The sequence below is a fragment of the Euwallacea fornicatus genome, chromosome 11, assembly GCF_040115645.1.
Source record: "Euwallacea fornicatus isolate EFF26 chromosome 11, ASM4011564v1, whole genome shotgun sequence".
NCBI lineage: Eukaryota > Metazoa > Arthropoda > Insecta > Coleoptera > Curculionidae > Euwallacea > Euwallacea fornicatus.
Window position 1 is genome coordinate 4504475 of NC_089551.1, and position 14844 is coordinate 4519318.

Here is a 14844-nt window from a genome sequence, read left to right on the forward strand (position 1 = left end):
ATCCAGTCGCTGGCTGATAAAAAACTGAAACACTCTGTATAGTAAACCTGGTGGAATAGTTTCTCTCGCTATACAGAGTATATTCAAACTGGCGCCCAAGTTCTTCAATACGTCATGGAGACCTCACTCAAAACTTTATCGAACATATTAAATGAATAATTATAATTTTAATTGATTATTAAAATAATTCATTAAATAATAAGTTCATCAATCAATTAACATTTTATCGATATTTCACAATACATGGTGGATTAAATAAATTTATGTCTTTGATATTATAACGTTCATATGCCATTTGACAATTGGAAACGATATAGGGACATTTAACAAATTTGTTAAATAAATAATTATTATTTTCATAATTTATTTAAATAAATTATTAAATATTAATGTCCAATCTATCGAGACCATTTTAGCGATGTTTTATAATACATAGCGAATTGAATAAATTTATTTCTCCGATAATAAAATGTTATTCCATTTGATGATTGGAAATGATAAAAGGACTTTTCCCGCCTGAAAAAACACAGTGAAATTAAAAAGTTGTATTTTCAGCTTTGGATTTACAAAGGGGGAAAACTAGTCGAATGAAGCCAGTGAGGAAAGCAGATCTGTTCAATTATTTTGGTAGAGTTCACAGAGTTTCAACCACGCACTGAAAAGTTTGGGGGCCATTTTTTTAACCACACCCTGTGTTTTATTGAAATTTATACATGACAATATGAAAAATGAAACGATACGCGATGGAGGATTCGATAGTAATTAGACACGCGAAATCGTGTGGGGATATACATGTAAATATATTATTACAAAACATACATGTACATTAAAAGGGGGAACGTTCTGTTGTTTATCCAATCCTCACGATTGGACGCAATTAGGAGACGAGTGTGGACACTTTTGAGATAAGAAATCACTTGACTTTGTTCGTTATTTGAAAAGCTCAATCAAAATTGCCCCCCCCCCCCCCTGATAGCACGCGTTAAGCCTCAATTTTCATGGAAAGAACTGTCATGTCTTAGGGTTGCATTTGACACGGTTTGAAAATAAAAGGGTGCAAGAAAGGGGTAAAATAAAGGTTGAAAGATGTACGTCCCTCATCAATTTTCATTTCGATTCAAAGTTTTAAGATTTTGGTATTTATACAGCCGTTCACTAAATATCACAAAAACTAACCTTATAGATACAGCTTATTGCGTGATTTTATCCTGTCTCGGTCAGACCAAAATAACCTTGTAAAAAATTCTATAAGTATACATGTCAAAATTCGCATAAAAAGTCAATTGGAATAGAAAATACATGAAATATATATCTTATCTCCTTCAAAAAACATCACAAAATCCCTTATGCTACCAAGAAAATGTCATAAGACCTACTTTACCGCACGCCCCTTCCGCCGTCTATGAATTCGCTATGACTGCACCAAAATGTGCCAGCGGCAGATTTGCTCTTGTTGGAATTCTTTCATGTCCATCCAGTGCGCCAGTTCTTCGGCGCCACTGGAGTTTAAACCTAAACTAAACCATCCCACCATTTCCTTCTTTTTCGCCACTCCTTTGCGGTTATACACTGAGACCATTAGTGTCACGTCGGCCAGTTGGAACAGTGCTACCTAAAAGAGAAAATCGAATTTTTTGTATTGCTAGAAAGACCTAATAGAAGACTGTATCGTATACAGTATGATCCCGCTTAACGCCACCTCCTTCAACGTTGTTTTGCTATAACGCGCGTCGCGGTTGTAAGGGTATTCCCCGGAATTTCAAACGAACTTCATGTTTTTATGCTTGTGCGCAGGTTAGCGGCGCACATTGTACGGGGTCGCGCATCGAAAACGGAACAGGCATTTTCAGGTATTTGAAAATTTATTTTCGGAAAGTGTCCGGATACGTAAACCTTATATTCGAGGGGGGCACATTATGACAGTATACTCGCCCCTTTCGCGTCAACTCCTTAGTTGGGGCGAGTTAAACCCTTAAAATCTTAAATTGAAAGTAAGGTCGAGTAGTACCTTGTTCGAAAGGTCTTTCGATTCTCGTTATAATGATCCCTAATTTGACTCATTTTACCAATCTAATACTTTTCTAATAATGAAAAAAATACTCATAAAGCCCCAATAGGCGCCCCTTTTCAGTAGGTTCGGTAGCCCTTTTATGTCGACAGGTAGTAAGTTTTATGAGGGCCGGTAAAAGGGTCCATTTTAAAACCAAAATATAATTAAACTTAAGGCGTTTACAGCCTAAAACTTGTTTTCTTAGTCAGTTTTCCTTTGGTATTTTGAGTTGTTAAGGCAGTTTTTTGAACGACGAAAATGTGAAGTCGAACGCGCCGCAGTTGCAAAACATCACCTGCCAAGTTTTGCTATATTTGTGGAGAAACTCTTGTGAAATATCAAGCCGAACCATTTTCAGAAAATGTGAAAAAAGCCTCTTTCGTGTATTTTGGGGTTTCAATTGGAAATCAAGACGAGTAGCGAGCTCCCCGGGTGTGCCATGTCGGCTGTAGCGCATCACTGGTGCAATAGACGAAAGGGGAGAGAAAGAGTCTGCCCTTTGCAGTTCCAATGGTATGGCGAGAACTTACCAACCATTTTGATGATGGTTATTTTTGCATGACGAAGACTGAAGGTTATTCTAAAAAAGGACGGCGCAAGATTGAACATCCGAATTTCTCTTCTGCCATAAGGCCTGTTTCTCATAATGCAGACTTACCAGTATCGACTCCGCTTTTAGATTGGCAAGATATTGGCTTGGGAGATAATGGAGATAATGCATCATCAAGCAGCTTCCGAGGACAATATACCGACCCTACTTTTGCTCCAGGTCTCAATTCTGGCGAGCCACATTTGGCTGTTCAAAGGGAATTAAATGATTTAGCAAGAGATTTGACATCATCAAAGCAACAGTAAGCAGTTCTTGTTTCTCGTCTTAAGAAATGGAATTTACCAACGGAGAAAATAAAAATTACAATTTTTAGGAAAAGGAATGCTGCGTTTTCTGCACTTCACAATATGAAAAATTCCTTATGTGCATGCACCGATATACAGGGTGTTTCCTAAGTACGGTACATAACTTCGGGAGCGTATTCTACAGCTAAAATAAAGGTAATTTTGTTATGTAAACTATATCTCAAAAATGCTTCGTTGCGGAAATACAGGGTGTGAAATTTTTTTAAAAAAATTACAATTTTTAAATATTTCCGAAACTACTTGAGACATTTTAATGAAATTTTAATAAAACAGGCAAGTACACAACAAAAATATTCATACCTTCATACAAGTGTTTCTTCTCTTAAGAATAATAAAAAGGAATGAAAAAATTTAGTTACAATGTTTTTTATTTATTTACTCGAAAACGGTGCGTCCTACGAAAAAAAGTCAAGAGACCTTTTTTCTTCCAAATCGAACACATAATTAAAAACGGAACAAATTTTGGAAAAGAACAGCGGCGTACCACATTTTTCCTTTAAAATATCCAGCAATTATCCTACCCGCACGCCACTGGTCACACAACAGCCACTGTTTTTAGCATAAATACGCACCGTTGCTAACTCTCAAACCCTGAAAAACTTCATTAAAACGTCTCAAGTAGTTTCGGAAATGTTCAAAAAATTGTAATTAAAAAAACAATTTCACACCCTGTATTTCCGCAAAGAAGCATTTTTGAGATATAGTTTACATAACAAAATTACCTTTATTTTAGCTGTAGAATACGCCTCCGAAGTTATATACCGTACTTAGGAAATACCCTGTATGCTGCGTGACATGGAAAAGAGAACACCCCGTAAAAATGGTTTAATCTAAAAAATTTTTGGTATTGCATGTTTGTACATGTATTATACTGAGAAATTTGTCGATTCATCCGACGATTTAAAGCATCGTGGTTTATAACACTGCAGAGAGGGTTGAAAGTTTCATCATCTATTTCAAAACCAATGAAATAGCCTGAGAAACTTCACGAATTTTTGATGAAAGGCATCTTGGTAAGAGTCTGAGCCATCCCTACGTAACGAATTTAATATATAAATTCATGGAGACTACATCCATAGCTAACGAAAACCATGAAAGATGACATGTTGTGATCAACGAGGCTGCACAATTTTGGGACATATTGAACTGAATCATATAAATCAAGAAAAGTTTATCTCAACAACCCGAGAATTAGAAACAACATCATGTAATCCACGTGATAGTGATTTTGAAAAAGCATAATTTCCATCTTTACAAGATGCACCTGATTCATGAGCTCAACGAAGATGACCCAGATCTCCGTGGGCTATTTTGTGAGGTGACCAGTGAAAGCATTTTCGTCAAACCCAATTTTTTATATTCGACATGCTTTTCTGACGAATGCACATTCTTTCTGAATGGTCTCGTGAACAGACATTGGAGTGATGTGAATCCACAGAATTTGAGAGGGCAGCATTCACAGCATCCAAAAAAATTGAATGTATGGGCTGAAATTTTGGGAAATCGTATTGTTGGACTTTGTTTTTTTACTTGATAGCTTGACGAATGAATCTTACTTCAATCTGCTTCAAGTCTTCATCTACCCTCACATTGTGGACGGTCTTGAAAACGACGATCAGATCACAGGAAATGATGCATTTTTTCAACAGGATGACGCTTCTCCACACTATGCAGATCCTCTACGTAACTTATTTGGTACACAACGAGTGTACAACGAGGAATTCATCAGATGTGTCGAAACATGCCGGAACCTACTTATTAACGAACCAATCTTGCAATACCCAGACTTCGATAAACCTTTTACCTTAACTAGTGACTCAAGCAATTTTGCTTTGGGTGCCGTCTTGTCACAAGGCCCGCTAGGGCGAGACCTACCAGTAGCCTACGCTTCACGAACTTTGAATGATTCTAAATTAAATTATTCGACCATCGAAAAGGAATGTTTGTGTCTAGTTTGGGCAACCAAGCATTTTCGGCTATACCTGTTTGGTAGAAAATTTAATATAATTACAGATCACAAACCACTACAACGGTCATTCACCTTAAAGGACCCCACCTCCAAAATGCTTCGTTGGCGCATTAAATTGAAAGAATTTGATTACACGATTACCTATAAAAAGGGAAAGCTTAACACTAATGCGGAAGCATTGTCTCGAATGGAACTTCACGTTAAAGAAATCCATGACGATAAGAATTTTGTTACTGAAACGGTTGCTAACCAGATGTGCGAGGAAATCACCGGGAATAATAAACCGAGCACGAGTCACGACATGGACCAAATTTCAGTCAAAGCACAAGCGGATGATCCACCACCTGAAATTCCAGATGATAACAACACCGTCCACACAAACGCAGATCAAGACCTTGTTGTAGGTGTGCCGATATCTGAAACAGCCGTTAGCTACGGGGCTAATCAGATAATTATTCAAAGTGTTTTCCATTCACCAGCTAAGCACATGATACAAATTTTCCCGAACATGGGATTGATCGAAGAGCTTTCATTGAATGGCCCCCAAGATCGCCTGATTCAACACCACTGGACTTTTTCTTATGGGGTCAATTAAAAACTGTTGTTTATAGATAGAAATCTACCTCTCTTTAGAAAATCTTCGCCACCGAATAGTGAGAGCACGTGGTGAAATAACTCCCGAAATGTCACAAAATGTTCGGGAAGAGGTGCTAATGGGGGAAATGTTGCACAGAGTAAACAATTATTTTTAAATAAGAGTTGAGACGTGTTTGGAGCAGGAAAGACATTTTTTTGTGAAAATGTGCTTCCATAAGTTTCTCAAATCAAGATTTTAAATGAATTTGCCTTTAAAAAGATATATTTTTTCATAGAAATAATTTTTTTTATTAGATAGGAGGATTGTTGGGGCTGGCACTTGAAAAAAAATTTACCCCTGAAATTCCCTTAAAATGACGTTTTGGCTAAAAGTCACTATCTTCATGACACGTCCTCCTCCTTACCGGACGACTTTTATTTGGAACTTTTTTTCATGTAACACACCGTTTTTGAGCGATCTTCAATCACAGCTTTAAATGTGTTCAGGACCAAGCTTAAAGTTGTTGTTAGTAATTAGCATTATTTAGTTTATCATAGTTACCGCGCACCCAGAGGCAACGCCTATGAATGTTAAGCACGTGGCACCACTTCAAACGACCTAATGTGGGAAATCTTTGTCTTAATAATGATGGTTCCTCGAAAGGGACAAAGATTTTGGTCAAGTGTCTTTGATGGCCTTAGCACCACGTGTTCAATGACGAAATTAAGGGCACCCTCTTGTAAAGGGAGGGTTTTTCCTGGAGTACGCCTATGGGTGCCGATACCTGAATGTAGTTTAAGATTCTAAGGAAGAGCGTTTAGGATGATTTAGAAAAAGAACCACCGCGACGGTTAGAACACTGCGACGATTCCATAATCACCACCATTAAAAGTAAACGGTGCATCATTATATAATCCAAAGTAAAGAAAGAAACGTTTTTTTTTATTCTCTACAGTCCTACAATTCGAAAGGCAAATTTCTTTCAATTCAAAACAAAATGGAACACCCTGTATAGGTGAAACTATAGATCAGTTCGTAGAAAGTTATTAAAATTTTTACATGGGGTCAAAACCCAGGCGAAGAGTCATCGATGCGATTTCTCGCCGTCGACATCTGCTTGATGAACGAAAGAGAAAAGGGCCAACGAGGTTAGACAACTTTTTCGCAAAAAACCAAAAAATCTCTAGAGAAGTAGAATCATCATTTCATTCACAGCTTCTTCTTCGAACTCTGTTGTTTAATTTTTTTTACTCTTTTTTTTTAAATGTTATTTTTGATTTATGAACAAAAATTGACAATAATTAATCTCATGTTACCGATTATTCCTTTAGTCAAAAGTGTTTAGCGGTAAATTTTAGGAAATAAAAGATAGAAATGTAGATTAATCAATTTCGTCCCTTGTGCTGCGCTCATCCCTCTTATTCACATGTTAAAATGACCCCGTTTGACGCTGTTTCGCCTAACGCTTGACCCTGTTGGCACGCGTCCCCCTCGCAAAGCGGGGTCTTGCTGTGTTTGAACTTAACAATATTACTTGAAGTAGAAACTTACTTGAAAAACGAACGTTTCCTTGAACAGTGGATTAGGTTGAGCCCTCCTGACAGTAGATTTGCTGTGCGCCAGTTCCTGACCCGTACTACTGACCAGATTTAGTTTCACGTAAGTATCCGGTGCCCTGTTCAGGGCTAGATTTCTGCAAACGTTTGCGATGTAATACGAAACAGGGATGTTTCGACTAAATCGAACCTAAAATGTGACCCCTTGACAACTTCGACGTTAAGCCTTCCAGTGATAGAGTTGTAGCATAATCCTAGAAGGAGTTCTGGAACTCCGCCGTGATGCATCGAGTGGGTGGAACCCGTACTGTCCGACCTGGATAAGCTCATCAGTTCTCCCGTACATCCGCTCAGCTGAAAAGAACAAGATGCACTTTTACGATCTAAAAATCCACGACGACCAGCAGAAATGAATCGAAGTTATTATTCGAAGATGAGTTATCGTTACTGACATCAGGTACCGTGCTACGGACAAGGACAGTAACCTAACACAGTAAGATTAAGATAATCTAGCTAAGGGTGCAGGCCTCCTCGCGTCCATAATGTTTCAAACGTCCTTGAATGAGCCACTCAAGGAGGCTCGTTAAGGAACTCATCGAATATGGACCACTCTGAACAACCTGTAGAATAAAAACAAGTAATTTGTACTAATGATTCTGAGACAAACTGTATATTTTACGAACAAATCTACTACGTAGCCACCATGGTGCGGAGTGTGCAGACTAGTACACTGATAAGATAAGTTAGGAAATCGGTAGGTACCTCGTGGATGAGTTTATCACATACCGTAGTGTTGGATCGCGACTCCAAAGTTAGCCATAAATTATTCTCTAATTCCAAGTTGATATTTGCGAAACTAAGTAATGTCTCGCCAATTAGTCTTTCTCGTCGCATGCGTTCACAGCCATATAGTCGCAGCCTGATTCCCATTGAATTTACATCCTCTGAAAGCATAATATGGAATGAGTGCAATGATCATGTCGGTCATTATTTATGAAGTTGATTTAGGTGGAATTTTTCTGGTGACAGTACTTAAAACTCATAATTTCTCTATACCGAATTCTCCATATTAACCTATGCACAGGGCGTCAAATTTTCGACCCTATTGCAGGGCATCTCCGTCACCATTGCGGCTCAAGGGTTGGGGTTTCCGCAAGCCTGGGCTACTTTTTTGTAAAATAAACGACGCCGCAAACGGATTCGTCGTGGTCCTCTTGGTTTTGGAAATACAGGGCGAAATTGAAAATTGTGCATTGTCAGACACATCGTGTAACTCGGGTATCTTATGAGTTATCGACTGGGTGAAAATGGAATATTACATACAGTGATGGTCATAATTATAGCAACTTTTAAAAATTTTAAATAAAATGCATCTACTCGGCTAAACCCAATATACGTTTTTATATTATTTATCTTCCACAACCGTTGATGTTTAAAATGCATCCAAATGAAATAGCAACAATTCCTACAAGAAACTATCAAAACATATTTTTTCAATACCGGACAAAAATACAGGGTGAGTCGGGAGGATCGTGCCGAACTTCAGGAGCGTGTTGTACATGAAAAATAAATGTAAAAAAACTCAAATGTTGTTATCCGATTTTCGTTTGTTTACAAGTTACAGCGTAAATAAAATTAAAACATAAAATTAAAAAAATTTATAAATTTCATAAGAAATTCCATAAATTAACGTTTGGATATCATAGTAAATGTTCAAAAATATTGCCATTAACTTCTAAACATTTTCGGCTTCGTCTATGAAGAGCATTCGCTGCGCTCCTGATTGTTTCATGTCTTTCTTCAATAGCAGCTGCAGCATTTCTAATGCGTTGAACTAGTGCATCTTGAGTGTCCACTTTAACTCTGTACACTTCAGTTTTAAACCAACCCCACAAACAATAGTCTAGTGGTGTGAGGTCTGGAGACCTTGGAGGCCAACTAATAGGGCCACCACGACCAATCCAATTGAGTAGCAACTCGTCGTGTGCTGGTCGTTGCATCTTCTTCTACTAGATCCAGGATATTTTCTACTTCTTCCAAGCTTTGTTCAGTAGATCGTTCAAATGATATGTTGGCACTGGGAAGCTTTCCGGTCTCGCACAAATTGCTGAACACTCGGATGAATACGTTTTTAGAAGGATGTCGTTGATGTGGAAACCGTTAACGATGTTCTTCAGCAGCAGCTCTAGCATTCCCATTACAAAAACCATAAACAAACACCATATTTGCATATTTTAAATTTGAATAAATGTTTGGCATCTTGTAACACTTTGATTGAACTCGAAAATAAACATCAAGCAGTACCAATATCACTAATACCAAAGGCACGTTTATGGTAAATAGAATCCTAGTTAAAAAATTTTATTTACGCTATAACTTGTAAACAAACGAAAATCGGATAACAACATTTGAGTTTTTTTACAGTTATTTTTCATGTACAACACGCTCCTGAAGTTTGGCACGATTCTCCCGACTCACCCTGTATATATATATGTATATATGTTGGAGATTTATTAGTCCTTAAGGTGTAACGTGTAACATTAAGAGCTGACGATAAGACGAGGGGCAGGCTGACAGTCCAACGAGGTCGCTACCACCAAGGGCGAGGCCGGAACGGTGACTAGCAGATACCTCATCCCTTGGATTTGAAGAACTCGCGACATCTGGAAAACCAGAAACCAAAAAGGGACAGGCAGATTAGATTGGCAAGTGACGAGAAGCGCTCGTGTGGTAGCGAATTCGTTGGTTTGGCCCTTTTCTATTCTTGCTATTAAAAGTGAACTAAATACTTTATATCATCATGGAAAATCTCCCTATTGGTGATCCGACAAATACATATCAAATTTAAACTAGGATTTACGGAAAAACAGAACAAGTTTTCCGCCGTATGTTGGGTGGTTATAAAAGTAAGTACGTATTTCAATAACGATCAAAACGGAAATATAATAATGAGACAGTTTTTCAGGGTAAACACCCAAATACTTCAATAGTTATTTAACCAAGAACTGTATCAACGAAGGCGACTAATAGTTGAGAGAGTTTCAGAGCGATGTGGGACGAGAATTTTCAAAATTTCAAATTTAAAAGTCATAGATGTACGTGTTTGGAAAAATCAGTGTTTTACTGAATAGGTTCAGTACATCGACGAAACCTACAAATTAATGAAATATACGGGAGGGACGATAATAGCCCAAAAACAATAAATGTTCAGAAAACAAATTTTAGCGTTGAAAACGTTGAAAAAAGTAGATAAAAAATTAGTCTGGTTTTCGAAAAATATTTTGACTCTGTTCATTCATTACCTAACTAATTTTTCGAGATATTATCATAAATATTGGGCCAAAACTACCTGACATTACGGGGAAGAACGATGAGAGTATGGCTTTTGTGAAATTTTTACAAAAAAAATCATTCTTGCTTCATCATAAAACATAATTGTGTAAAACAATGAAACTTTAACTGCCTTTCTTTTAGGAAGCCAAAACATATGCTAAATTTCCCTAATAGTTCTTTTACTGTGGTACTCACGATGGCGAACCCTGTGCGGGATGAAGGGCAGTCTCGACACGAGCTAAAGAAAGCACTCCCGAGAGGGGTGGTAGCACATGAAAGTATTGTATTGTTCTGTGATAACCGTGTAAACTCTGAATTATTGAATGGTTCTTGATGGACTTCTATTAAGAAGTCCTGTGTGTGAGAACAGTGGCAGGTATGTTGTTCGCCTAGACTCATTGTTGACTAATGATAATATACACTCTGTGTGTAACTGTGTGTTGATGGCCATAATATGATATTATCGAAATCCTCTGCACTTGCCTGTTGATCAGGGTGCGGGAGCCGTTCCTTCTGGTGTCGTGTCTTGTAACTTGGAGGTGTTACATGCAGCCTGAATGACACGGATAGGTCGCGGATGGTCAGAAAGGTAATTCCCTACTGTTTCCGTTGGGATTCCACTTGTTGCCCACAGGTGTGAGTCCGGGGGAGCCCATGCTTATTTTAGGGGGGCACTAGCTAGTTGTCGAAGACATTTTTATTTCTATACGTAAACGCTTGAAATTGTTGCGAGGTATTAGGGCAAGGACATCTAACATACCTAAGCAAGGTAGTCACGGTTAGAGTAGGGGGCCACCTAACCCCCGGTGAGTACACCTTAATTCGTTCTGCCTTGCAGTACTGTAATTGTACATTATACTTTTCATGTGTTACTCATACCTGACGGGATGCCATGCTGCCGTGGATGAAAATGCATCGTGATGACCCATAGTAAGACTAATTCCTACAAGGTAACCAAACCTGACCAGGTGTCAAAGATTACGAACAAGAACCGAATTTTACAATTGCTTATTTATGTTTCAATTGCACGAAAATCTCTCTATTCCTCACAGCAATACTTTGACAGCTTTCTCATGCCTGGAAAATTGCTGTTCGATGAGGAAATCATAGAAAATAACTCTCGGGCTCGTTTAATATTACCTACTTCTTCTCCACCTTTATACGAAAAATCTGGCAGATCGAATTCGCCAGTTGAATTAAGTTTCAATGATTTTCCAACGATATCAGCTGACTCCCTCAAACCGTGGTAGAAAGGATGATAAAAAGTGAGTTCAACATGTCCAATGTCGACGCGTAATTCTTTTATTGGACGAATTGGAAAGGGGACTTTCTTCTCATGAAGCGGGTGGAGACGTTTCATCCTAACTCGTAAATAGTTTGGCGTCTTCTACATCAAACGCTACCGGTTTTATTTTAAAGGGATGTGCTACATCAATCCAGTCAGGAGAACTCCCCGTTCCTGATTTTTTGTTTACCAACATAAAATTCTTGTCGCCCTCCATAAGGAGTAACTCTTAACCTTTTCAGAGATACCAATGATAGTACTTTGGATTTTGGACACCCTGTATTGGGATGACTAAGTACAGAAAAAGTAATTTGAACGAATCACAATGAGCCACACGGTGCGGAAATCGAAAAGTGGTGCAGTACTTGTTTTGTCCTCCATATGAATCGCTGAAAATATCGAAGCCTTTTAGGGCAAATAGTTGTAAATTAAGTGGTGTAAAAGGGAGCAAACGTTGTCCCTTCCTTATTTGCCTATTAAGTCACCGAGTGCGTAAAATACACTTTACTGAAATGGATATTGAACAAATATGGCGATAATAGACGGCTAAAGTACACATCACTGGTAGATAGAGTTTGTAGTTCGGATCTTTGCATGTGCGTCACACATACAAATCGTATGACTCAAATCGATTCAAAGTCAACATGAAATGTGACCAGTGGCGTTTAAAAAATTTTCTGTTTTTAGATTGGAACAAAAAAAGCGACCGTATAACAATGACGCGTAAAGAATGAACAGATGAAAAATTACAGATGTATGACCTAAATAGCAGAAAAATAGAATCAAAATCACGAAAGCTCTTTAGAGTTATACGTAATACAATGAAATCATTAACATACTAGTACATTTTCACGCCTCTCATCGTGTTACAATTGTAACACATAACCAACTCGAAGACATACGTTCATGCCGCTATCTTTATTCGCCCCGTATACACTCCCCTTATCGATTGTGACCCGTTAGTCTAGCCTGTGGAAGACATGCATGTTATATCTCTGTCCTTGTTATTTGAATATTACGCTCCCCCATACACCATGGGCACGTATGTGCTATTTAATTCGACACACAAGCAAAGATTCAAACTACAAACTTTATATTAGGAATTGGTAAGTTTTTTGGAATAGTCCACACGTTCGAGTGTCCTGAAATGGAGTTGCTTACGTTACAAATGGATAAAATTTCGAGTTTTTCGACAAAACGCAACTTGTTAAGGGTGTTCCTTCGATAAATGAAACACGACAAAGACAATTTGTTTTATGTAAAATGGACTGTATTTAACTTTGCACTTATATCAAAAGAATGAAAGAATCTTGGTCTAAATAAAGAAGAGGGAGAATGCTTATTGGGCGGGTTACACGATATGATTCGGATCACATCCCGACACCGACGCAGCTTTCACCCGACAAGACAAAAGGAAGAGCAGAGAAGAGAGCGAAAATTGCTCCGATTATCCCTCAAGTACTAACCCCGAAGAATTCCAACCAGGGGCGCACCACCACCAAGAACCATTATAAGCTATGGCTACACCGAATCCCATAACTCGTGACCATCTGGGGAATATCTATTCTAGTCGCTTTTCTAGGAATATCGCGGGTCCAACGAATTGACCATCAAAGCAATAGTCCCTATAGAGAAAGCTTCTTTTGACTAGTAGCACATTCCCCAACCAAAGCGTACCCTTAGCTTTGGCCTGATGGGCCATGTGGTCTGGCACCCAGATGGTATTCTCCGAATAAGTATCGCAGTACATGGGCGTAACTTAAGGGAATAAATGACAATATACAATAAACCTAACATTAACAACAATAAAAAATAAATAGAAACAAAAGCCAATAACTTAGAGTCCCTAACGGAACTCTTCATAAAGGTGTTTGCTTGTTCCAAAAACACCTTTCATTTGCAAAAAAATGAATTTCATATACGAAGAGCTCGGAAATTGTCAAAATATGACTTTGACTGAAGAGTAAATCAACTCTATTTCTTATTTTTGAGCAAAAAGTTGCCTCATAAAGTTCCTTAGAATTACTTTAACAGTCAAGATCCAAAATTTCAATTGTGTTAATTTTAAAATTGCTAAGTAAGCCGACGAGAGAAATAAGATACCGCTACTATGCAAGCAGGTAAGTACTTGTCCAGAACTGATGAGCAGGTATCGACACGTATTCTAAACATAACTGTCGTCATTTTAAAAAATAAGCTACACAGACACTTCTTTAAATTTGATGCAGAAATGTTTAGTTTAAAGCTTCGCATTAATTTGATTAAGAGCTATGGCATTAGTGACATGTCTTATTGTCGTGCTATTGAAATATTCCATCCAAAATACACTGAGGGACAGGTCTGTCGATGGAACGAAAAAAATTTGAAAGAAAATTTGATCGAACAGGTGATGTGAAACACGTAAAGAGGCCAAGAAGAACCCACAATGACGATAATGCAGCGACGCTGCCAGGTACTGACACGGTGGCACGGAATCCGAATCCATCACCAAAGAAAAGGTCAGATCAACTAAATATGTGTACAAAGTGGCCCATTTACAACAGTCCACCGGAAATATCTTGAATGGAATTTCATTCTTGAGAAAATCCCGAGACACGTCAACTTTACTTTCAAGGAAAACATTTTGAGATCACAAATTCGTAGGTGTAGAGTCACGCCCCTCAACGGGGTGGCAACCCCTTCAGGAATCCTAAATAGCACGGGGTGTCAAGTGGCACATCGAATGAAAGGTATTTCAATTCGGTTTACGAGTGTGTCGAAATTTTTTTGCTTCGCATTTAAATATTGTAAAAAAACAGTTTTAAAACTTGGTGAAATGAATCAAAAAAAATTATCTAAACTTAATAATTAACTCACTAGTGCTACAAAAAATAATGTTTATTGTCTAATTCGTGAGATAAGATGAGTTTTTTTGCAATTTTACACTGATCGGAACTGTGCCGCGTTGTCGATTTATCTCACGACTCAAAGCATCATGATTTACACCACTGCAGAGAGGGTTGAAATTGTCATCATCTATTTCCAAATCAATGAAACAGCCCGAGAAATTGCACGAATTTTTGTTGAATGGCATCTCGGTAAGTATCTGAGACATCCCTGTGCGACGAATTTAATATCTAACATTCATGGAGACTGGATCTGTTGCTAACAAAAAACATG

At 38.1% G+C, this 14844-nt stretch overlaps 1 protein-coding gene across 1 annotated transcript in view; it reads right to left on the reverse strand.

Moving 5' to 3' along the window:
* Nucleotides 1-530: 530 nt before the first annotated feature.
* Syt14 (Synaptotagmin 14) overlaps nucleotides 531-14844 on the reverse strand; it is a 33628-nt gene continuing 19314 nt past the window's right edge. Inside the window, exons 7-10 of the mRNA XM_066287840.1 lie at nucleotides 7854-8011; nucleotides 7258-7421; nucleotides 7063-7204; nucleotides 531-1612 (exon numbers count right to left, since the gene is read on the reverse strand). Coding sequence (XP_066143937.1) covers nucleotides 1412-1612; nucleotides 7063-7204; nucleotides 7258-7421; nucleotides 7854-8011 — 665 coding nt within the window. The 3' untranslated portion in view covers nucleotides 531-1411. The remainder of the gene's footprint in view (nucleotides 1613-7062; nucleotides 7205-7257; nucleotides 7422-7853; nucleotides 8012-14844) is intronic.